The sequence below is a fragment of the Pundamilia nyererei genome, unplaced genomic scaffold (assembly GCF_000239375.1).
Source record: "Pundamilia nyererei isolate P.nyererei 1_Seehausen unplaced genomic scaffold, PunNye1.0 scaffold00010, whole genome shotgun sequence".
Classification (NCBI taxonomy): domain Eukaryota; kingdom Metazoa; phylum Chordata; class Actinopteri; order Cichliformes; family Cichlidae; genus Pundamilia; species Pundamilia nyererei.
In genome coordinates this window covers 5,999,830-6,025,974 of record NW_005187411.1, presented here as the reverse complement: position 1 = coordinate 6,025,974, position 26,145 = coordinate 5,999,830, and the positions used below count along the sequence as shown (strand labels likewise).

General features: G+C 42.9%; 1 protein-coding gene across 1 annotated transcript in view; it reads left to right on the top strand.

The window, feature by feature from the left end:
* LOC102196771 (fibroblast growth factor receptor-like 1) overlaps positions 1 to 26,145 on the top strand; it is a 33,089-nt gene continuing 6,944 nt past the window's right edge. The window contains exons 1-3 of the mRNA XM_005723993.1: positions 1 to 339; positions 897 to 992; positions 21,694 to 21,966. Of these exons, the coding sequence (XP_005724050.1) occupies positions 908 to 992; positions 21,694 to 21,966 (358 nt within the window). The 5' untranslated portion in view covers positions 1 to 339; positions 897 to 907. The remainder of the gene's footprint in view (positions 340 to 896; positions 993 to 21,693; positions 21,967 to 26,145) is intronic.

The window sequence follows — 26,145 nt, the reverse complement described above, 5'->3', positions numbered from 1 at the left end:
TGCAGCGCTGGGACGGACAGCGAGTCTCGGCTGTGTGCGCGCTCCTGGAAAAGTCACTCTGTGGATGAAGCGGACTACACGGACCGGACTGGACTTCCCTGAGTTTTCTTTTCCCTAACACTTTGGAAACTTTGTTATTGTGATTTATGGAAGTGTCCGGTTTTATTGCAGCCGTGAATCCGTTATTTTATCCCGGAGAGAGGCATGTGCTGGTCTGTTAGAGGTCGGTGGAAAGTCGACCGCTGTCACTTTTGATTCATGGACTCGACACGGACTTTAGCTAAAAGCATTTCAGTCAAGAGGCTGATACGAGGCTGACTTAATTCACTGAATATTAAGGTATGTTAAAGTCCTATTCATACTTTTATTTGCATTCTCACCCGACCTTCATTTGAGCAGCTGGAGGGATATTTTACTGTAAGCACATTAAGAAACTAGCCAAAAGCAACAGTTTCCATGAACGCTTTGCTTTCCCAGACCTTGATTTTGTATCTGAATATGTCGTTTAGATACATAACTGTGCTATTAAGATATTCAGCACTTTTTAAACCCTCAATATTGACCCTAATGTAGAGTCCCAAACCTAGGTGTCTACCTGTAGTTGGAAGGAGTGGAAAAACTGCACACATCCTGTGTTATTTAACGTTAACTTTATATGTTCATATTGCCATTAAATAAATTCTGCTTGGTTTTTTATTTTAAAATCCTTAAACTTCCTTATAAACCACAAAAATATCCCAGGTGTCTTAGTTTGGGAACCTCCAGTTTGTTAGTGATATAGTGCATATTAGGTTTGGTCAGGACTTTTATAAGCAAGCTATAGTATTTAAACTATTTTGTATACAAATGTCTTGTTATCCTCCAGCAGTGTAACTGTTTGTGCATGTGTCTTTCAGGTTTAGGGAAGATGAATTTGTCTTTGGACAGCATGGACATCCTGAAGATTGTGTTACTCATCTTTGAGGCTGTTTTGCTGACTGACTGCGTAAGAGGTGAGCTGCTTCATTTTTTAAAATTATTTATTTTTTGGGTTTTTCTTTTCATTTATACAGCAGTCGTAGCTCATTATTAACCAAGCTGACTGGCTGGTTTCCTGTGAGCCTGAAGAAAGCCTCAGTTGGGTTTTGAATGCTGTCGCGCAGAGAAGAGATGGAAAACTTAAAACTCACAAAAATCTCTAAACACAGCCCAAAATCAACACAGGACAGCGGAATGAGAGAGGGCAAACCAGCCCGTCCCCTACCCCTAGTTTGTGTGTTTCAGTCATGGCAGCGCGCGTGTGTGTGTGTGTGTGTGTGCATTCGCTACAGCAAAACCAAACAAACATCATCCATCAGCTTCCCAGGGTGAAAGAACACAAGTTGGTGTAAGAGTCCAGCTCTCAAGTAGCTGGCCAAAGGGCCTGACTCACAACACCCTGTGTCTGTGTGTGTGTTCATGTGCGTGCATATTTTCTTGACCGTAACCCCGACTGGAGAGTGGGAAACCTCAGTCTCACCACAGTTCACTGTGCTGTTGTTTGTGCCAGTATCAATACTCTGCTTTATAAAGACAACTTACAGTGAGCTTGTCAACAGCTCGTGAACAGCTCTCGAGACAATTTCTGTGATTTCATCCACCATCACCGACTACTGAACCATGTCTGATGCAATCCAGTGGCATGAGTCAAAGCCAGAGGCAGAATTTGTAACTTCGTTTCAGTTTTTAATGAGAGAAATCTGAAAACCAGAACATTTCCCCCGAAGATTATTCTCTGGCAAAACAAGCAGGCTCTATAGCGCCTTCTTTATTCTCCCCGCTCAGCGTGTGAGTGGATTCGAGAGGCGTCTGATAGGTACAATACCTGCATGTGGCTATCATGGCTCAAGGTAGAAGGGGGCAGGAGGCGGGGGTGGGAGGCTTGGCGGCGGTTTAGAGGGGGAGATTACATCTGTGGGTCTGCAGACAATGCCTCATTCACAGCGTGGCAGCCGTGCCTTCACGGCACAACTAAACCAAAAGTAAACAAGATGTGAAGGCTAAATCAGATTAGACAGGCAATTTTCTGTGTTTACAGATTAACATATGTCAGCGAGGGAGCAAAGCAAAACGGGGAAGCCAGTTTGGACGGTGGGGAGCCGAGGTCCGATGGGTCCTGAGCTGATTTAATGTCAGGCAATGGGAAGCATTTGCAGCCTGCTTTTCATAATTTCTCTGAAAGTGGTTGCAGATGCAGGGACACATGTACAATTGCAGATATGCGGCTGGCAAGGAGTCTGAGCAAGATGATTTTTGTACGTTCCCTGACAGTCTGTGAAGTGTAAATATCCCACAGTTCCACCAACAGAAGCAGGGATACAGTGGGTTCTGTGTTACAGTCCAAATGCAACAGCTTGACTCTGACATGCTGTGAAATATAGTCTGTAGGAGGGGGTAGTTGATTCAAAGCTTCTGCTTTTGTAGTGAAGCGAAGGCCAGCAGAGCTGTTAAGCTGTCCCTGTAAAACTTAACAGTGTATGATGACATCGTTGACAAATGTAAATGAAATCATAAAGGACGGGCCCCCTTTTCGCTTGTGTGTGAAAACAGTAAAAACACGTAGGGAGTGTTACTTTACTGCTGTTATCTAAACACTTCAGGCAGTGCACCTGAGAGGACAGTAAGTTTGGGTGAACGACTTTGAGCCTGTTGCTGTCAGTCACCAGGTGACATCTGACCCAGGACCCCCTGCCCTAGTACCACAGAGAGCCCCAAATACACACTCAGTCATATACACACGGACCTCCCTCTTTCTGTGCTGTAACGTCACAGCTGGACCCCCTTGTAGCCACTGCACTTCCTCCATCTTAGCACCTTCTGCCGCCCCCCCCAAATGTGCTGCTCTGCCTCCCCAAGCAGCTGGAGGAGGTGCTCGGTGATGTGTCCCAGCAGAGCTCTAACGTGGTGACAGGTCCGGGGACTGCTCGGCTCTGCTAAACGAGGAATGCAGCAGCCTGGACATATGGATCTGCTGAAATGCACCCTGGGAGAAAAAAATAGAGGTACCAGGTGTCCCTGTTATGCACAGTACAATGAATGGTACTATTTTGGTGCATTTTAATTAGAACCAGGCATCAAATACAGTGGTCCTTTTAAGCTGCTGCACTAGCCCTTTCCTTTTTTCTTATGTGATTTAACCCCACACGTATTTCCTTCACTTCTAAAGCTATCTGGCAAAGTTTAGAGCATGCAAACTCCTCTGCGACCCTGTTGGAAAATATACATTTTATAGCAGAGTTACATCATGGTTTCATACCAAGAATGCACTATGAGATAAACTGCATGCCAAGGGCTTTTAAAATCACAAGGCTGTTTTGGCTCTCAGACCATTTTCCATTTCCTTAAACCGTGATGACGCTAGTTTCTGAGCAACAAAATGCCCCAAAGTCCTCTTATATATATATATATATATATATTTTCCTGCATAGTAAGAAGGTGTAACAGTGGCTTGTGGGCCAAGCTGGTGAGACGAGGTGGGGGAATGAGAAAGGGTAGAGCTGAAAAGCTGTTTAACATGTTTGTTTGTTTTTTTAATCCTCCTTATGCAACTCGCACTTTAATGCCTCATTTAGTGCTAGAAATAAAATCAGCTTCATGTTACCTTTTTGTCTTTCATCTCACACCAAACAGCAGAAGTCAAAGGAAGACGCACTTCATCTTTAAGCCGCGACTGGTCCGGCGCATCGTTTCTGTTTCCCACACCACGCGTCCACCAGTGAATGCCACCCTTTTAAACACATGTCCCCTTCTTTTTCTCTGCATTTCCTCTCATTTATTACCAGTCTAAAGTCGAAGGAAGTCAGTTAAGTTAATGTGCTGTCGTTAAAAACAAGGCTCGAGCTGACCTTTACTCCCACCCAGCCTTGCTCAGCTCTTCACAGCCCCATATTTACAGAGGCTGGGTCCATTTGCAGAGAACAATGGATGGATTATTGTGTGCAGTGGTCCCCCAAGGTTGGACAGGGCAGCGGTAATTAATTTTAAACCCTCGTCATCCCTTTTGACTGGACTTATTTGCCGTGTATTTAAGCTCATAGCAGACGGGGGACTCGCTTTTCCTGAGGTGGTGCCACGTAGGCCTGCGTGAGAAGAAGTTACGAGAGCGAATGGGCGCTGCTTTCGTGCCTCTGAATATATGCGTGCGTTTTATTAAGCAGCCTGAAATTACCCTGAGAAAAGTCATGATAATGAGACATCCAAGGAGCGCGGGGCAATTTGGAAAACCTCAGAGGTAGACCAACAACTATTCCCACTCCACCTCCTTCCCCTCTAAACCAGGTGGAAATAATATACCTCCTGCCTACAAATCCCTCTGTTTCTATCGCGGAAATAATGTTAGCAGCGCTATAACAATCCTTGTTCCCAATCTATCAGCGCACAATGCTGACCCTGTCAGTTCAGGAGGAAACATTTGGTGGGAGGAATGTGTCCGACTTCACCTCTCCAAGGGGAACGAAAGGAAAGAGCCGTAGCCGTGATAAGTAGTCATAATGGAGGTCACTCTGTGTTTACTTTAGCGGGGTCGTATAATCCTGGTGAGCAGCGCTCCCACTCATTGACTGACTCTAATGGACACTTCAATTAAGATTCATGTGGAATTTCAACAAAGTATTGTCTGCCACTTTCAGCTGTATGCTAATGTTCAGATTTTTCCCCCTTTCTTTTTACTTTTTAAGAAAGTCCCCATGTCTGTGTGTGTGTGTGTACAATGCTCATTAGTTTGTTTGGGCAGTTGGCTCTGGGAGTGTTTTCAGACCACACACACTCTTCCTGCCTGCTGAATGGATTTGAGTTCAGCTAAATAGAATTCCTTTTGCTCCTGTTAACCTTCGCGAAACCCACGGAGCTGCTCGCACAGAGGCGTCGGGACGGCCACCATTCAGATGATAATCGACTTTGTGCCTTTCGCTGGTCTGACTTGCACTATTTAGCAGACGTATGAATAACAGATTTGTGTTAATTGGCAGTTGCTTGGTGTTAAATAAGATGACACCGGACACTGTTTAGACTCCACTCTCAGAGCTGCTGCGTTACACCCTTGGCCAAAGAAAGCGAGTGGACGGAGTGACTGGAAGCAAGCCTTGTGGGTGGGTAGGTGGGAGGGGGGCAAGGGTCCCTGCCTTCCTGGAACCTTACAAGTGACCTTACAATAACATTTCAGCCCCACAGCGGGAAGTGTTTGTCTTGTGCAACCCCTCCTTCTAAGCCTCCTTCATTTCTGCAGTCTCGCTCTGTTTTCTCTTTTCTTTCGAGGAGCCAAGTCATGGAGAGCCTCCCCGAACCCCCCGCTCCCCCACCCAGCCACCTTCCTCCCTGTTTTGTGCTCCACAGCTGCTCGCTCAGTCACTTTAGTAGGAGAAATGATGACATGCCAATTGATCTCCACTTTCATTGCTCAACAGGAGAAGCTGAGGTTTTTTTCCTGTAAATTTTAACTTCTAGATTTATGATGCATACCTGGGCACGTGAGTTTGGGGAGGGGGGGGTGTTGCAGAAATTGAAACTTTACTTCCTTCTTCTCCTGCTTCTCCACATCTTTCATCTGGCGTTAGATCCTGGTTGTATCTCCAACAAAATATGTACCAAAGCAACATTTTGTTGCCTCGGGAAAATACTATCTATACTGTCAACTTTAATGCGATGATGGCCTTGAAGGTGTTTCTTGGACTGAGCAGGTTTGGACAAGTTTGAGAGTTGCCATTGTGATGTTAGTGAATAAAAGGCTGATTTAAAGAGCAGAAATATTATCTGCCCCATCTGACTGTGTGTGCCTGTTTGCTGTACTTGCCACAGCCTGCTAGAATCTGTGCTGCTGAAGTCTCTGACTGACTTATCAGAATACCAAATCGTGCACCCAGGGTGAACCTGTTGCATATCATTTGAGGAGATCCTTATTGTTTTCCATCCACTTTTATTTTTATTCTTTTTGGTTTTGAGTCAACTTTTTGATTTTTAATGCATTACTACACATCAAACCATTAAAGATTGCTCTATCTTTGTTTTTCTGTGTTCCTTCTTCTTCCTCTGTCTAGGGTTTAATCTGGAATCTCTTGACAGTCCCTCACACAACCCCTTCCAACCTCTGACTAACCCTGCCACTCAGCAGTTAAAAGGATGATTGAAAGTTGTGGTGGTGGCAACAGTGGTGGCTGGCCGGGCTTAAAGAAAGCCGAGCCAAGGCATGGCTGGGATAACGAGCTCTGAATGAGGCTTCTGCTTCTCTTCTCGACCCCCCCCCTTGTTTCAGGTCTCCTCTGATGAGCTTCAGTAAGACCCCACTTGGCTTTGAGGCTTATTCACTTCCACTTTTTATCGTTAAGGATCCTTTTGAATGACCCTGGAAAGTATTTATACATTGTCCCCATTGATTCCAGTTATACAGTCTGGTCTAGGCTACCGCTTCTCACAATATGCCAAAGTAGGAGGATTTTTCTGTGAGCATCCAGGCTGTTGTGATGGAATCTGCATGTGCCCGTTTCTGCACGGGATGTGAAGGCTCGAAGCTCTGATTTTTTTAATTTTTAAAAAAATTTATTATTATTTTGGGGATGCACCACTTTTTCAAATGAATAGAAAAAATCTGTCCCCCTTGACATGAAGAGTGCAGCGGGAGGAAAAGTCATTTCAGGGGGAAAGAGTATAATCTGTCATATTTTATAGCAGAGCTACTGCTGTCCCAGACTGGAATTCTGCACCATGCAGTGAAACTGATTTGATTTCCTCCTGCACAGAGATGTGAGCTTAGGCCTTGGATCAGTCCCCAGTCTGGATGTAGATAGATTTTAAGACTTGGCAGACGGTGGCAATATGCCAATCATACAGTTACTGTGTGCCTTGATTAGCTGAACTGGCCATTATTTTTGTGTATTTTCAACCATGCAAGCACAGCAATGATGGCAGTGTCAGTCTGTCCAGGCTAAAATATTTCAACAGCTGTTGTGTTACTATGAAATCTGTACAGTAAAGGTCCCCAGAGGATGAATCCTCCTGACTCTGGCTTTCATACCAAAAAACTACTTTAAATTATATTAACAGCTAAAGTTTTACTTTATTGTTGGTGTAGACTCTGAGTGAGGTGGGTGCCAACAGTTGTGGTCGTAGCTGAGAGCTGTCTGCTTGGGATCACCACAGCACTGGATCTTGTGGTAGCTTTTTGCTCTTTTTAATGCAGTTATCAGACAGATTACATGTATTGCTGTGCACTTAATTGTATCCAAGAGGTCTTTTGCTCAATTTCAGTGAGTGAAATTCCATTTTTATTTTATTTATAGGTTTGCACTTATTAGCAGTGAACATGTTCATAGTCAGTGACATTACTAAGTATGGACATCCATCCGTTTTCTACTGCCTGTCCAATTAAGAGTTGTGGTTTGGGGGCTGGAACTCATCCCAGTTTTCATTGGGCCAGAGGCGAATGACTGTGGGAGGAAGTCGGAGTAGCTGGAGAAAATCCACGCCAGCATGGGGAGAACATGCATACTCCACATAGAAAGGTTCCAGCCAGCCGGTCGATTCCAACCTGGACCTCCTTGGTGTGAGGCAGCAGCGCTAGCTATGCCTTGTGATACTGTGCCGATGGCACCTCTGTTCTGCTACATGGACCACCCACTCACACAAATATATATTTAATTCTGGTTCCAAAAAATCCAAAATGGCACCGATCATGATGCCAAAATTATTCCAATTAACGTGCTTAGGGACACACCCATAACTCCAAATCTCCAGTATGCAGTTGGATAAGTTATTAAATTCACCATCTTCAATGGAAACTTTTCATTGACACCAGCACTGATTTTTTTTTATACAGGTTGTAAGTATGTCTATTAAATGCTGTAAAACTGGACTAAAATGACATGGGAGTCTGTGGTGATGACTGACTCGCTTTTGGAGCCATCCTCAAGTGGCCACTCGAGGAACTGCAGTTTCTGGTGCTGTTTGTTGGCTTTATTTTTCAGCTGTCGGGGTTTCACCTTGATCACACAACACTTGATACTTCTAACCTGGTAGTCCACCAATCAGTGAGTCGCAGTGGCTAAGTCTGTGGTTCAGATTGAAATGTTATGTAACTCTTGGATGGACCAGCACAACATTTGCTCCAGAAATTCAAGTTCCCTCGGGGATGATGTCATCTGACTTTGCTGATCCCTTCAGTTTTCCTTTAGTAACACCAACAACGGGTCAAATAGCTCATTAATTCAGTGAACGCTTGACTGCTTATACTGGATGGATTGGCACCACATTGTGGGCAGAAATTCACGCTTTACAGGAAGTCTATTCTTCTTTGAATCCTTGGCTTTCTCATGTTAGTTCACTATGAGAGTAACTTTACTTCATTAAAAGTCCAACCTTCATTAATGACTGTTGGAAAGAATGCCAGACATTTGTGGTTCCCAGAGGATTCATTATAAAAACATGAGTCCACTGCCTTTTTACATGAACCCATTATCAGGTCAAAGGTCAAAATGAGCCCAAAATGTTGGTTTATGACCAAAGTTTCTATTAGCCTTAATGCCTTGCAACTGCTAGATATTAAATCTAAAAAATTCAGCATGCCACTATTTTAAAAGTGAACATGTTAGCATTTACCTGAAAGCACTGTTTACTGCTGTAGACTCTTGGACTTATTATTCTAGAAAGTTTTTTTGTTGTTCGCTTATTTTTGATATCTGGAAATATGGAAAATCGATGATGTAACAGACGTTCTTGCAGCAGGACGTCTGTTCTGGTCATCAGCCGTCTGTTTCTGTGCAGGTCACTCCGGTAAAAGGGCTGCAAAGCTCTGTGTGGACGGTTGATTAACAAAGAGGGAGACAGACAGACTAGCAGACAGAGATGGATAGAGGGCAGTGACCTTTCTACAGTGCAGTAGTAAGGTGAACTGGGAAAGCACTGAACAAATTGTCACTGTGAAAGGGCGAGTACCACATCGTAATGACAGACTCAACAGCTCCATGATGACAGATTGATTTCAGACAATATTCCTGGATTGTCAAGGAGGCCCCATTGCTGTCAGTGAGAGCTTTGCCAGTTCTTCCACCCCCTCCGTCTGTCTCGTCTTGCCTCTCCCCTTCTCTCCCCCCCGCTCTGTCTCGTCTCTTGTCTCACCCGCCTTTCTCTTTCCCTCACCTGCTCCACCCCCGGCTTTTCCCTCCCTCCCGCCGCTGTCTGAATTGCTCCATTCTGCCCAAACACTCTTGCTACATCACAGTCTGTCATTGGCCCTGTCCTGAAAGGCCTTGTTGACAAAGGCACTGGTGTAAAGTGCTTCCTAGTGTCATGGAGATTGGCTTGTCCTCAGACTGTACACTGGTGTAAGGTTCCTGGAAAGCCATAAGAGGTGTTTCACACCAAGCTTAGCTGTCATCATCATCGCAAAGACACACACACTTGGGTCCACCGGTGACTGATGCATGTCTGACTCAGAAAGTTCTTGTTTACAGTCTCTGTGCTTCTCTGTCACTCACTGTACACAATGAGCCAAATGCAGGTTGGACACTTTTTTTTTCCAAACTGTGGAATGCAGTAAGGATGAAGGAGAAGGAGGAGGGTGTGAGAGGCAGGATGCATCTCACTGCTAAAAGATAAGAGGAAAAAAAACCCCAAAAAACAAAGCAAGTCTTGCTATGAGGAAATAGTTTTTCTGTGCAGCATTTGTGCTCTGAAGCAGTGATCTGCAAGGGTTTTTTCCCTTTTCACATCTTAAAACTCCATGTATCCCATTGGTTATATATATCTGTGCACTATGGGATTAGAGGGTCAGTAGCTTTTGGTACAGACTGAAATGTGTCTGGTTGTGAGCACAGAAGTCTCACCCACACACTGCTCAAATCTGTTGCTTACAAGGGGCCAAACAGAAGAAACAAACGGCAAAATTATTTTTTCCAGAAGGTAAACGAACTGAGGAGCTCCAAAAAGATCTGCTATGAGATAAATAAGGATTATTTTGAACTGTGAATCATGCAAAGTGCTATTTAAGAATAAGAATAAAAATCAGGTGTTGGAAATTACCATAATGGGTCCCTTTTAAAGTAACCCAGCAGCTTAGTTATTGTTGGTTTCTGGTAAATACAATGAAGGTTGCAAAAGCCTCCATGTGGTCCTAGACTTATACAAAGACTTAGACTTACCTGCAAAGTTGATATCATGCCAGCAAAAGTCTTTGCAGGTTTTTCACCACCTGGCTCAGACTCAGCTGCAGCTCCTTGAACTCTTGGATGCCCAATGGTCTAAGTCCAAAATTAAAAACACAAAAAGTATCCTTTGATGTCTGAAGGGGGTAAATTTGCTCAATGTGTGGTTTCTACAACTTTGTTGGCTTTTTACACCCTGCATAAAACATCTGCTTGTGACACCTAAATAGCTATTTTAGGTTTAGCCAGTTCAAAGTCTTACACATTAGTACAGACATAGATTAAAAAACAAATCAGGGATTAAATTTACACAAATGTTATTCTTTTAAGACCATTTGAGTGTCTAGAATACCAGTTTATCTTATCAAGATGCTGTGAGGGAGAACTGCTCTGTGCAGTTAAATACTAACCTGAAGTTTAATATTTAACACCCTGTGTTTTCTCTGGCGAGGGGGACTATGATAACATACAGATTAATACGAGTTTGTGTCTAAACATTCATATCTGTTTGTCTGCGAGGGAGAATAAGAAACAATGCACTGGCAGTGCAGTGCAGCCAAAACATGTGGGCATTCCCACAATGTCCCATTTAGTGCCAAGTGGTCGGCCAACCTCCAAACGTATTAGACAGACAGTAATAAACAGGTGCTTGTTGGTGCGCTGCTTTGTAATGGAGAGAGGGCAAAGTCTGTTTGAGTGTGTCATGTGGCCGAGGCTGAGTGCGGGCCAGGGAGTGGGGTGCGAGATTGTTGGGATTCTTGGTTGCTGCCGCCTAGGCCCACCTAATCGCCTTTTGCTCCCCCCTGCAGCCCTCCTCTCCTTATGAGCTGTGTTAAAGGAGGCCTCTCTGCCATCTTAGCCTCTGCTCCCTTCTGCTCTCTAAAGTGACCCTCCTCTCCTTAACCCTCACCCTGCTTCTCTCTCCTCTGCCTGATTTTATTTCTCTCCACGTCTCTGCTCTCTCCTTCTGTGTCTGCCACTCTGTTTGGCCTTCCTCTTTCCTCACAGCCTCCCCGCTGTTGCCTCTTCCCTGATAAGTGGCCCTAAGCACACACTCAGCCCGTGTGTGTGCACCAGGCCTTAGCCTAATGGAGTGAGATAAAACGGCTAGAGTGCCACTTGCTGTGCTCTTTTTATGACGGGACAAGTGCAGCAAGACTCGCATTTGCATGAAAGATTGTGGCACTCCGTCGGTATGTTCAATTTTCTAGGAATTTTTGGGGAAAATATTTAAATTTCAGCAATATTTGAGGAAAAACGTGACTTTGTAACTCCAGATGGAAACACTTCCTAGTCTGACAGCACTTCCTTTGTTAAATTTGATAAGTTCAGTAAGTGTTTTCCTTTTGATGTAGATAGAAAAAAATAACCAAAAAGTAAGTCACACATTACAGGATAATTACTCTTTTTAATATGAAAAACTGTAATCAGTATTTCAAATACAGATGTAGCTTCTTTGACATTATCCACTGGATTGTGACATTCTGTTTTAAGAAGAAAGTGTACTTTATTGGTCCCCGTGGGGAAAATCCCTCTCTGCATTTAACCCATTCACTCAGTGAAGCAGTGGGCAGCCAATGGGCGCCCGGGGAGCAGCGTGTAGGGACGGTACCTTGCTCAGGGGTACCTCAGGGTAGCTGTTCAGGGGAATCGAACCCCCGACCTTCCGATCATGGGGCCACCACTCTACCTACTGAGCTATCCCTGCCCTATCCCTAGTTTAGCATCTAGTTTTTTATGATAACAGACATGCCTAGGGAGGAGTTGATCTGACTTAGAATCTGAGGCCACTGCACGCATTTCAGTCACAGGATAAAGCATACCCAGTCTTACCATTTATTTGTTCTAAATGTGGAGATATGTTATACAATATTGTCTACTTTGTAAAGTAAGACTTTAAAGTAGCTGCTGAGATCATAACTTTATTAGGAAGGTATTAACGGAGGTCATAATGAAGTGAAAAGTAGGTTTTGTTTTTGTTTTTTTGGAACCACAAACGTCATTCCCTGCTGGCCACTGCAAAGAATGCAGGTTTAAGACAATTCTGCATGGGCTTCAGCAACAATGACCATAACCAACAGTGTGTTTGACAATCTCACACATATACAGTTTCATCATTTATAAAGGCTGAGTAGTAGACTTAAAAAATCAAAATTGAAAGCTTAGTAAGAATAACCCTTAAAGCTCTTTTCGGAACTGTGCAACTACCCTTGAAAAAACCCCCCAGAAAACTTGTCATGGACTGTTACGTGACGAGCAGCTAGTGGAACTAGCAAACACAGTTAAACTCAAACTCACAGCTTTTATTTCACTGGCAAAATAGTCATTGAGTAAGGTAAGAACCATAGAAACCAAACCAAACATCTTATATCACATATTACTGAGGTGTCAAAACTCGTCATTTAGGGTTAAGGGGAGGTCGTCAAATATCGTTTTGTTGGGGGAGTTACTACACATTTGATGCACCAGCTGTCTGATGGCATGATACTGTTAAAATCATTTAAAGTACCTCTGTTTACTGTAAAGGAGTAACATCACTCAGGATATTGTGCTATTCACCTTTAAATAAAGTGAAAAGAAGGGGAATCCCCTGACTCCTTTTTCCCACCACTACACAGCACAAGTCAGTGAAGTTCCTACTGTAACCAGAGTGCTATTTTTTGACACGTCTTTCAAGTCTCTTTGAAAGCAGTGTTTGTAATTAAAAGAGCATTCAAAGGGCAGCTCCTTCGTCAAGGCCAATGCCCTACTGCACAGACTTAAAGAAAGATCCTTTCCAATCTTTATCGCGTTCCTTCCTTCAGTGTTTGGGTAATCTTGCTAACACAGAGAAACAAACAGGCATCAACGATCCCTGATCAGCCCATAAATAAAGAAATGTCCCGTTTTCTGTGCTGGTTGATCAGGTAACATCCTGGAAAACCAACCTAGGAGGTGTTCCACTGCAAACCCCCTTTTTCACTTCCTGGTATTAAGACTAAAACGCAACAAGAAAGACCTCTATTAATTCAGGTTAAAGACTTTCCATAAGGGTTCCATACTTCCACACACTTGGAAAAGTACAGTCTTCATGGAAACCCCTTAACCTGAAGTGAAAGAGACCTTTCACATAATCATAAAAGTTTTCCCCAGGATGCTTTTGGCAGTAAGCCACCTGGTTCTCAGCACATCTTCTCTTATGATCAATTTGTTCCAAAAACAAGGGTCTAAATAATAAACTATAATATAAGGTACTTTTTCTGACGTTAGCAGAGGTTGTCTTTGCTTCAGGGGTAATAATAGACCTCTGATCCACGTTTAAATGAATTAATCTGGTTTATTTACAAGTAGAAATATTCACTAATTAACTGTTTAAGTTGCACAGGAGAGAGTAGAGAGGAGACTAAAAAAGCTTACACACACGCACAGGCTTTTTGCTCCAGCCGAGGCAGCTGGGGCCGGCAGAAGGCCGTCAAGTTTAATGAAATATAGCAGCTTAGAGTTCAAAGACTCCACAGTAGGGCCTGTTAAGGGTAAGCCGCGTGATGGAGATGTTTCCCGGAGCTTTATGACGCTGGAGTAATTCTTCTCTGTTTCTTTCCTGTTCTTTTGATGAGCAGTCGGCAGGAGGCTGTTGTTTTGCTGGGCGAAGGAAGCAGAGGCAGAGATGTTACTCCTCTGATTCTTCTTTAATCAGATAGATTGACAGGAGCATCTTATTCCCCTTTTCTTTTTATTCCACCCTGTTTCTGCTGTTTTTCTAGTCCCTCGTGTTATCCAATAGCTCCTCCTGTACTATTCCCACCACTAAAGCAGTTGCTATTCACCCCAGATCTGATGGTGCCACAGAAAGAGCCATTGTCCCGACTGGTCTTACCCGACTCTTATCTATTGATTGGAAAGGCGAGAGGGGAAAATAACCGGTATTGATTACCACACTGGGTGAAGCTGCTGGGCAGGACGTCTGGACGGGTAAGAAAAGACGGCATTCTTCACCCTCTGCTGCCTCACTGCTGTCAGAACAACCGCTCTCGCCACTCCACGTATCCCATCCCCTTTCACCCAGCCTCCCCTTCCCACCCTCACCTCTGCCTTTCTTGAATTGCCAAGATGGCTCTCCTCCCCGGTCTCACTGTTTTATGCAGATTTTTATCTCTGTTTGTGAAATGTATAGCCGAGCGCAGCAGAAGCAGCCCCTGAACAGAAGCTCTGGCCTTTCACACACTCCCTGAGCTGCAGTGTCCACCTCACCTTTCGCCCAACCCCTCCGGTCTCAAGTGAAGTCTTCGGCTCTGGATTTGGTTTCCAGCTGGAGTTTTTCACCCCCCTCATTGTCTCTCATATTCCTTGAACTTTGCTTTTATTTGTTCATTTTTTTAAACTTTTATTATGCCATTGGTCCTAAGGCTTTAAGAAAATGTGTTGTAGAATGCTTCCCTGGATGCACAGGCTCCATTAAACTCCTTCTTCTGCCTTCTGATGAGCTAACACAGTGCTCCTGAGGAGGAGGAAGCATTCTCCAGCTCCTGTCTGTCTCTGCGCCTCTTATCCTTTATGTAAATACTGCACACTGAAGACACATTCGCTCAGATCTGTGTTTATCTTAGTAATGAATCACTACAGTCTGCCTGCGTGCAAAAGCCTTTTGATGCCTTAGAAAATTCCTGCAGTTGGCTGGAGATTAAGCAACAAAATGCTTTTTATTGGAAAATGTTTGAATAACTGTATCGTGCATTGAGGCGGACAGTGTTGCGTGCATTATGGGGTTGGTCTCATTGTGGTTGGTTAACTTCCAGGTGTTCTCTATTGGTATGGCTGTCAGCAGCCTAGTCAGCCTTTTATTCACATGTTTGCAATGATTAAGGCCGAAGCACTTTGTATGGACTAGAAAATGCATGTACACATCATTACAAATCCACAGGTGTTTAGTCAAAGAGGAAAAAAAATAAACAAGGAGAAAGCTGCCAGCACATCTGAGCGTTGCTCAAGCCTGGAAGCTTTTGTAGTCTTTAACTTTTTTATTTATTTTTTTCCCCTCTTTCATTCTCTTCCTGACATTTCCTAACATATTTCCCTCCACAGATGCCTGCACGACAGATCAACTGCTCATTAACCCGCTCACAAGGTTTCGTAAAAGCTGGCTATATTTAGTCTGAATCACAAGAATGCTTCTTATTGAATGTGCCCCTTTCTCTTAAAATAATCCATCACCAAATTGAGCAAAGAAAAACAGAGCTAATTCTGTGAGTCGCCAGGCCTCCTCCTCCTCCTCTTCCTGCACTATGAAAGATTCCATTCACACATGAAGCTCGCTTATAATAAGCAGCGCTTTACCAGCGCAGCAGTACGGAAAAGCCCATATGGTCACGTGTATCCTTTTCCAGCAATTCCAACAATTTAAGTAAACGCTCACCAGTTTCTCATGAGTCGGGCAGATGTCCATTTATCCCTGTGTCTGTAGAGGACTGATACTTTGTGAGGTAACCAGAAAAGAGTCTGTTGCAGTACAATCGACCTCCTCTATGGTGTGATGACAATTGAATATCAGGCATCTTAAACTGTGTATCTTAAAAGGGCAATAATTTCCCATTTCTCAGACCTGGAAGTGTTGTTGCACAGAAGGCCTCTGTGTGCTTTCAAAGCTTTTAACTCCAAGGTTAAGAGAACCTGTCCTTGAGAGGGCGGAGGTGGAGGAGTAGAGTGGAGCCCCCCCCACCCTCGAAGAAACGATGCAATCATGCACACAACACAAACACTTCTGAAGTTATTCAGACGATGTCCTTGATTTCAGCACTTCTTCATGCCTTGTTTTTCAAAAAAGACTTCAAAAGCTTTGGAGGAACGGAGATTGAGGGAGGAAGTCATTTTGTTGCACATTCCTCGCACTCGGAGCAACAGCCAAAACTGTAATAAGCCAAAAAAGCTCAGGAGTGGCTCGAGTGTCCAAGTTCAAGATCACCCAGACCCTTTCATCACAACCGAAGGAATCTTTTGATATTTTTGGCAACACACCAACTTGGATTTGTGTTCTGGTTTTTGCAAGAATTAGCTAGCTGGGCAATTCAAGCAATAACGTAGCCATCATTTACTGAGAACTGCTGGACTTGCTGGACAGGTGAGAGCAGCCAGTCAGCCTTCAGTTTGCTGCTGAAAAACTCATTTTAACAGCGTTAGTAATGGAGTCTTCCTCAGCACCTCCTCAATTTAGACACTTTTTAGCATTTTCATTACATGAAAGTAGATCATGTTAAACTTCAGATGTTCTTGTATAGTGTCAGTGTGGTCTGTTGTTCATTATTGTAAGTCATGGAATTTAAATTGTATCGACTGCTCTCAGTTTTTAACTCATGCAAGTTTAGATAATAAATAGCGTCTATTTTTCAAAGTCACGCTATTCAAAAATTGATCCCAGCACAATTGATCGATGTGACAGATCTAAGCCATATGCTTTATTCCTGCCATAAACTGCAAAAATATTAGACCGATTATTATACAGTTATGTCCAATGAAGCAATTTCAGTCAGGTTGACACTGAGCTCTGTCCAGGGGCGTTTGTAGTATTTTTTTAATGGGTGGAAGAAGTTGGGGGCGACAATCAGAAATAACTGTTGAAAACAGCCTTAGAAGACATATTCATGAGCATCTTTCCATTAATAGAACAATAGAACAACCCATTTCCTAAAAAAATGATAGTAAGCAATTATTCATTGAACAGTATTTATTTGTAAGAAACAATATTATTATTATATACAAGGACCAGTGTATTTTCATTTAAAAATCACAGCTGCAACTTCCTGAAGGAGACCCACCCCTGAAGTGTCATGACCCGGACCACAAGACACGGAGACCGTCAGGCCCACCGAAGACAGCGCCGCGGATAGCTTTCCCCTCCACACCAATGACTGAGAAAACTCAGGCTGCAAAAGTGCAACATGGCAGCTGTCGCGTCGTCCATCTTTCATGCAGTCATTGATACAACTAAAAAGAAAACAGGCGATAAAGTTCAGTGAATTTCATTATTTAGCTTGCTAATACTTTGACCTGAATGTTTACACCACTGACAGAAAATAAAAAGAGACAGAAATACAAGTTAAAATTCGGAATTTGTTTTATTGATTTGGAAATTTTTAACATATTGCTAATCAATTTGATTTAAATAGGGCCCAATAACAAAAGCTGATTGAAAGTGCTATATATTATAAAGACCCTACAATGCAAGAGAGAAAACCCAACAATCTGATGATCCACTATGAGCAAGCACTTGGCAACAGTGGGCAGGAAAGAAAAATCCTTTTAATGGAAGGAAACCTGCGGCAGAATCAGGCTCAGTCGGTTGAGGGATTTTAATCCAGTTATAATCAAATTTCTCTCTTGCTACGACATTTTTGATGTTATGTATTTAGGTTTTCATCTGCAAGGAAAAAGATGACCATTTTTCCTTCAAGATGAATACTAAGTTGATGTTAAAAAACATCACTTCAAGTTGTGCGTCTTAATGGCTCGGTGATGGTTTTGGCCAATGCAATGAAAAACCTGACAATGGCATTTGGCTTCTTTTCTGCTTCTGACAGATGTTTAGTCAAGCTAGATGCAATGTTTTTTACTGCTGTGGACTTCTGTAACTCCCAATAAAAGGTAGATCTGATTGAGAAACCATGGGATACTGCAGTAATCTCACAAGGCTGTGTGCTTTTTGGCTGTAATCGTGACAATAATTTTTAAAAATGATGGCAGCTCGAATAGGCTCCAGCCCCCGCAAGCTGCATGAGAAGAAGAAGATGAACGTATCATCGTGCTATTATCAATAAGACTCAAAACTAGAAAAGAAAAGAAACTATTCAGCTTGAGAACCATCGTAGTTTTCGCAGTTTTCTGTACAATTGTACATCTTTTTGGAACCACAGGCTCTGCCACCTGCTGGCCATTATATAGAATAGATTTGGCTTCATTTTTTGTTAATGCACAACAGGATTTCTTCAGGTATTTAATTCTTATCTATTAAGTAGTTATGTTGCTGTTGTGGGAAAGGCCTTTATTAGTAGAAAACACTGTTTGTTGACTGTTTATAAAGAAAGAAAACATTAATATAACACAACATGAAGGGTGTCAGTCATGATGGTGATTGGCAGCTTTTTTCACCTTTAAGCACAACCAGACTTGCCCTGAGAGGAACGAGTATGTAATCAGTTTGGTTTATTTGTCTGTCCAGCGGCTACAGTTTTCATATCATATCTGATTTAATTGTGGTGAAAATTGGAACTTCAAGATCACACCCTCATTTTTTATGGATTATCTTCAAAATTCACAACAATATACTAGGCCTTTGGGGACATCAGTACCTAGGGTGGCTAAGCATTTGAATATGACCTTTATTGCTAGCGTCCGCTGAAGGTCAAAATTTGCGCCTCACAATGCTGCCATGAAGTTTTGCAAAATCACAAACTGCTTGAATATATTTTAAAATCTCGAGTTTTTACAGCTTAGATAAGCCAAAGATTTCAGCCAGTTCTGCTCCAGTCATATGGATGAAGAAGATAAAATACACCATTTTAGTATGTAATGTTTCAAGGTCATGGGGTCAAAGGTCAGATATCAAAGTGTTGTTATGAAAACAGACTGACGTCATCCTGTCAGTCTGCAATAAAAGCATCATAAAACATCAAAGTTTTAGTATAGTCATTGCCCTTCGGGGGGGAGTGCCGCTCTCTGACTCCTCTAGTTTCCTCTCGTTTCCAGTCCATAGATTTTTCATAGAGAGACACATTTAAGGAGACCAAAATCTTCCTGCCTTTATGTTTAGATTCAGTAACTGGCACATCATATCATGTTTATTCAAGTACAAAAACTTGGAGGTTAGAGATGGAACTGGTTTTTTTCCAGTGTCAGTATTTATCAGAAACTTCTTCTCATCTAACTTGCACTGATAAAGGAAATAAGGTTACTTCTCCAACCCTCAAATTATTCCTTTATGTTGGAAAGGACACATTTAGCGACAGAAAAATGGGCCTGTAAATGAAGCAGCAGTGAGAGTTCAGGTTAGCCAAAACCACCACAAACATAAAGCCAACAGAAATCTCAGCTTGGAAGGAAATCCTCCTCTGGAAGGTCGGCGTGAATTTACTGTAAGTGTCGAACACTCTGCAAAGAAGTGCAAAAAAAATAAAGTTCACCCTTGTTTTTAAAAAAAATTTATTTATTTTTTATGAATGGAAACGGGGCATTCAGAAGTTCTCTTGTCTCTTTTTATTTTCTTCCGACTTGTACTTACGTCTCAAGAAATATATTTTGCAGCTTTGACAGAAGCATTTCCTTTGCAAGTTCAATCTGTTTTGATGCTTTACTTCAGCTAAACCTTTGACATGAGTCAGGCCTTGTTTTTGTAAGTCACTCCTCTCCATTAATCCAGAAGGGACACATGGTTGAGTGGCTTGTGAGACCATAAGTCGGAAGAGATAACTGTAGCCTATTTGTTCAAGATTTGGCAGAAATGTATTTATGTTTTCCCGAGGCGGTTAAATCCTTTAGGACTCGCGGTCCATATGAGCTCGAGCAGCACTGAGCCAACGCTGGGACGTGTTTGTGGTCCTAAATCAGATCCTACAGAGGAGAAACAGTGAGCGTCTCTGTTCTGATTTCCTAGTAGCTGTGGAGTGAGATACGGGCCAGCTGACAACAGCCAAAAAGACTGCGGTTGCATTTTCTCCACAGACATAAACAATGACACTTCCAATTTCCTGTGCGTGCTGTGGACCAGGAAAGGACATCCACAGAGAGAAAGGGAAAACTCTCAGTTTATGGGTGGAGGAAAGAGGGTTTCGTTGCTTTTATGCTGCTTTTACGCTGAAATATTTCTTCTTCTTTTTTTTTACTTATACAGCTATATGTATTTTTTTGAGAGAGAAAAAAAGAGAGTTAAAGATTTTTGGCTTTAGAAATGATAGCGGCCCAGATGTTGTACCTGCAGCTGAGATACATCTGTAAGCAAAGTGATGGATGCCAGGGGGAGTTACCTGTGTCAGGATAATGAACTTCTTGTTTACCATATGTGTGAAATGCACTGAAGGAATGTGACTCCTGTGTGTGCGTGTGTGTGTATGCATGCATGCATGCATTGGGAGAGGCCATGTGTACATACCCTTTCCATTGTTTTTACTGCGAGCAGAGCGCCCATTTGTCCTGAGCCGCAGTCTGTGCTCTGTGTACTTTTGAGGTCTGTCGCAGGTATAGGGTTTGGTTGCATTTCCTCCCCCTCTGCACTCCCTCGAGCTCCTGTTTCTCCTCCGCGTCTGCTCTGCTCAGTAATTCAGGGTTTTGTTTAGTTTTTGATGGGGGGTTAGTCGGAGGCCCGGCGCTGTGCGACCAGCGGCGCAGGCCTCCTAACACCATCACAGGGTGTTTCGGCCTGCTTCACTTCACCAGATCTGAGGGCCCAGACCCGAGCCAATTAAGAGCCGGGAGAATAGGCTGCTGTCCGTCTCGCTGAGAACCGCCCCCTCTCATCTCTTTGATGTCTTGCACGCTACACATAACCAGAGCCAGAACACTTCACCCTCTCTGTGCAGGCAGTGAACGACAGGGCTTAACCAATTATTACAATCTGGTTTCAAGATTTTGGGTAATCATTGAGAAGATGACAAATTGCCTCTATCTCGTTTCATCTGCCTCTGATCTCACTGTTTTAGACTCTGGTTTGATCCTGATAAGTCAGGATTCACATGCTTTTTTTTCCACTTGCAAGTGTGAATAAAGCTGTTTTTTCATTATCACTCAGTTATAATCTGTCATGCAAATTAAAAGATTTTTAGATTTTTATGTTTTGACTGCTGTTACTTTTAAATGTTACTAAAAGAAGAAAAACAAACTAAATGATACATGTCTACTTCATCCTAAAGACTCTTAATCCCTCTTCAGGTGATGTTTCATTGTCTGTTACACTATGATGGGGGGAAACACAGTGAGTTGCTGCGTGCGTTTAATGTTTTTGGCCTACAAATGCTAAAAGATGTGGAGCACCATCTGAATATTGTGGTCAGCCACAGAAACACAATTTCACTGTTAACAAAACAACTTTATCACGTGGCCCCCTTTTTTATAAGGCTCTCAGTTGACAGTGATGCAGTGCACATTATTGCACAGACAACAATAACGTTGCAGAAAGAAAGGCAGAAGACAAAAAGCAGGTAAATGAGCAAAATATATTAAGTATAAAGCATTTAAATAGTAAAGAACAACAAAAGCAGCCAAAAATCAGTAGAGTGGGGACATAGCTTTGGAGCTATAATGTTATTTCATCATGAGTCTACAAAGGATTTAAGCTGATTTCTATCTCACTATATTTTAATGGTGTCTAAAACCAACCAGACTAACGTTTTCCTTCAACATCTTTTTAATTCTCGTTTCTGTTCACTGGTTTTTCCTGAAGATGCTCTCAGTGTCATCATAAAAAGCAAAGAAGAGAAAAAGATGATCTGAAAGTGAGCGTTCACATTTACTGACTTAAATGTGAGCTGTTACATATGAGGAAATATATGAGACATTATAATTGCATATTTTCTTGCATCCTCAGGACCTCCACGGGTGTCTGACAAAGTTGAGCACAGACAGACGGCCCGGGTGGGCAGTGCCATCAAGCTGCCATGTCCGGTGGAAGGAGACCCTCCACCCCTCAAAATGTGGACCAAAGACGCACGCAACATCCACAGTGGCTGGATACGCTTCCGTATCCTCCGCATGGGCCTGAAGATCAAAGAGGTGGAGACGGATGATGCGGGGACCTACATCTGCAAAGCAACAAACGGCTTTGGTAGCGTTAACGTCAACTACACCCTCATCGTCATTGGTGAGTGCGGACGGAGTTCGGTTTGGATAACCTGCCCCTCGGCAGGCTCACGAGATGAGATCATTGGCTCGCAGAAAAATGTGTCATTCTTGTTAATGCAGCAACTATAAAACATGAAGTCACCTGTCTCTCAACTAAAACCAGAAACAGCGGCAGTGAGTCAGTCCCTGATTTGTACTGTCGGGCCTCATCAGTTCCGCTGTGGTGTTTAGGGGCCAGATTTGTAGCTTTTCCCGGCAGTCAGAAATCTCACCTCAGTTTAAATGTTAAACGAAAGCTTCGCTCACAGAGGTCAAGGTCTAAAACAAGTAGATTTATGAAGGCTTAGTGGCTGATCCTCTCATCTGTTCTATGTGTTGCTGCCTCTACCTTTGTCTGCCCAAAGTCAATAGCGGCACGGGATATTGTTTCATACTACTTCATCCTCTGTGACTCAATTGGATCTCCAGCTCTTCCTTTTCCTTAGGCCACACTCTTTAGAGGAAGGAGGTCTGCAGCCTCACAATAAGAAACACATTCAGTGTAAAAGTTTGTCTCCAGCCTCTCCCGCAGCTCTTGTAAGAGCACAATCTGACCGAGTGTGTTACTCTTTTGCACACTTTTGAACACAGTGCATTTCCTCTGCGCTACAGCAGCACATGATGAATGAGCGGAGTGGAGCGTGAAGGCTGTGTTTATTCTAATTACTCTAAGATGCCTAATTTGGGCCAGAGTCTGTGCGCTCTCGCAGGAGGAGTTACAGTCTGGTCTTGTGACAGGCGTGCTTCAGACGAAGAAGAGCCATAATCAGGCACAAGCAGAAAACACAAATCACTTCAGAAAAACGGCCCTTATTGCAGTAAAGCATGCGCATGAGTGGGGAATAGATGAGACCAAAGTTTATTTTAGGGTCTCCCTCTGTCTGTTGCTGGTGAGTTGAAAATGAGGGTGTCTGTTGATTGGGCTAAAATGAAAGGTTGGAGACTGGGGCACAGAGCCAGCTATAATGGTTTGTAGTATAGTTGTGCTGTATAGTATCAAAGTCAGACGTGGCTATGGCTGTATGTGTAGTTAAAGGACATTCCTGTGAACTTTTTATAGTGAGTGTAAAGAATTTGTTAAAGATGGAGCTGGCAGTCTTGGTAGTGAAAATACAGAGTTCAGCTAAAGTTAGAGTTAAATCTGAATTGCTGGAAGCTTTAGATGACGTGTGAGCACTCACTGTAGCTAGGCATACACTCACCAGTCACTTTATTAGGTAATATTGTCAGAAATTTCACTACTAGGATTTTTCCACAAAACCATCTCTAAGGTTTACAGAGAAGAAACATAAGAAGACAAATGTGACATGCCTTGTTGTCGGAGGTCAGAGTTAGAAGGCCAGAGTGCTTCGGTTCAAATAACCACTAGTTTCAACCACAGTATGTAGAAGAGTAGCAGAAGAGCACACCAGGTGCCCCTCCTGTCAGCTAAGAACAGGAAACTGATGCTAAATTCAGACAAACTCACAAAATTGGACTATATAAGACTAGAAAAACTTATTCAGATACATTCAGATGGGAGGTACGACATCACCCTGCCTTGTATCGACAGTATTGTTCCTGGCCATGTCCATTCCTTTGTGACCACAGAGTATCCATCTTTAATGGGTGCTTGCAGAAGGATAATGTGCCTGTGCCCTCAGATCATCTCACAATTTTGGAACATGACAGTAAGTTCACTCTACTCAAATTGCCTCCTCAGTCACCAGATCTCAGTCCAGTAGAGCACCTTTAGGAGGGGTGAAACATGAAATTCACATCATGGATGTGCAGCTGGCAAATCTGCAGCAGCTGTGTGATGCTTTTGTGTCAACATGTACCAAAAACTCTGAGGACTGTTCTGTGAATCTGTGCCGTGAAAGCAAAAGGGGTTCTAACCCAGTAATAACAAGACGTATCTAATAAAATGGCCATTGAATGTATGTGTAGGTGAAAGCAGTGATAGAAGCTTGAGGTCCAGTTGAGGTTCAAGTACTGAAATGTAGTAATTGTAGCAGAAGCTGACCTGGGACTGTGAGTTAAAGTGGAAGCAGGTAGTTGGGTCCTTATATGTTTGGATGTGGGTGTCGGGTTTTCCCCTGAAATCAGAAACATGTTTGCCGAGTAATCTAACTACTTAAAGTAAGTTAGGCAAGTAATTTAATGAATCGTCTATGTTGAAAAGGTCTTTTCGCAGCATGTTCAAACTGTTTTGTTAGTAAATAAACATTTATTATGAAACTTTCCAGCCTGCACTTCCAGGAATTCTGTCAGTTTGTGTCTGGAAATTCAGAAAAAACAATTATCAAGTACTTTTTGTATTCCTTAAAGATTTGTGAAAAAGCAAGGATTATTATTTAGGGGATTGTACTTTATCATTTTCATCGAAACTTGACAAATATAAACTAGTTGTGACATTTTTAGATCTCTTTCCAAGTTGAGAAAAAGCTTAACTAAACAACCAAATAAGTATTAAAAAAGAAAAAGAAAAAAAGGAGCTCCGAAACTTTCCAGACCGATGTTTTCTTTGAACATGTGAGATGACCGATTTTTGAAAATGAAGTATTTATCCAGAGTGGAGCCAGAGGTTATTTGGGCTATATTTTTATTTAAATATTGATTTAAAGTTGGGAGATAAAGACACGCAGGCATACACACTCTCACACACAGTTAACCGATTAATCTCACTGATAAATAACTTGAGGATAATTTGTGTGGTTTGACTTTCTGCTGTGGCTCCGCTGAGTGAGAAGACAAATGAACAGTTAGATGTTGCTGGCATGAAGCTGGCACTGATTCCTTTGAGATCAGAGATTGCTTTGAGTAGAGCATGCATTGCCCTACTCCTCTTTGAGACTTCTTTAAAAAAAATCCTTTGCAAGTCTAATCTTAAGTCTTTCTTGGAAGCATATTTCCATGAGATTGTTATCAGAAGTCTGTTGACCCTTTATGGAGTTACCTGGAGACTTTCTGGCCTGACTCTTAATCCTGAACTGGCTTGTTCCATTTCCTACTTATCCTCGGGTGCTGGTGGCAATGAGTGCATAACAAATGGACTCTGCATTTCTCAAGAACACCCCCTCCTCTGTTTCAGCTCTCTTGTCTATCATCCCATTACTCGCTGGCAGGCCATCGCCGCAGCGTTTGTTTTTATAGGTAATTGTTCCATCAGGGGTGCATTTTCATTCGGGTTGCCACAAAGATTATGGGAGCCTCATTGTCAAAATACTTGCAGGACTGAAGTCAGATTAATACAGCCAAATAGTCTGCAATTATCATGAGCAACACTTTCCAGTAACACTGAATCACCTAATTGTGTACGGTTTTTAATTTAGCTGCATGCTGTAAAACCTGCTGTCCGTGTGTGTGTGTGTGTTTAGGGGATAAATTATGGTGCTTAAAGAGATCAGAGAACATAGTTTATTTATTTGAAATTCTGTAAATGAGGGGTAGCGGGCTCCAAGCACAACTGAAGTATCCATCATGTGCATGTATTATTTTTACTGGAGCGAACATGTTAAGAGGAGCAACTGCATTCAGTTATAGTGCCGGTCAAGGGAGGAGGGTCAGCTAAATCCTGGCAGCTGTTCAAGTTCAACATGGAGAGCATAACTCCTAAGACATCGCTTGGGACCCGGCAGAGAGGCCGAGCAGAAGAAAAACAGTAAGATAAAGATTGTGGAGTGAGACTGGAAGTGCGAGAGTGAGAGGTTTTGCGGGCTGATCCGTGGAGGCGGGGTGGAGGGGGTTCCACTGAGGCTGGAGAGATATCCCTCTTCCCATCTGCCAGCGGACAGCGTGTCCTCCCAAGAGCTATCTGAAGAATCTGGTCAGTCAGTGCAACATGGCGCCTCCTCAATCCCTCCAGCTGGCTGTTTGGGCCCTGTTTGGGGTGGTCTCCTGACAACTGGCCCCCATCACCTCCTAGCACCCCTGCCAGGATAGACCGATGCATGCAGCAGTCTCATCCTCAGCTGCTCGGGCTACAGCAAGGCTTCACGAGGATTAATATGGGATTGTCTGATTAGCATTTAGAGGATTGCATGTTAATGTTTATGTCTGTGCAGATTAAATATTACAGGATTAGCGCTCCTTATTTTAGGGTGAAAATGTTGGCTCGCATTGTTCATTTTTCTCCTCTCTCTAGAGATGTTGTCAGGCTGGATAAACTGCCATGTGT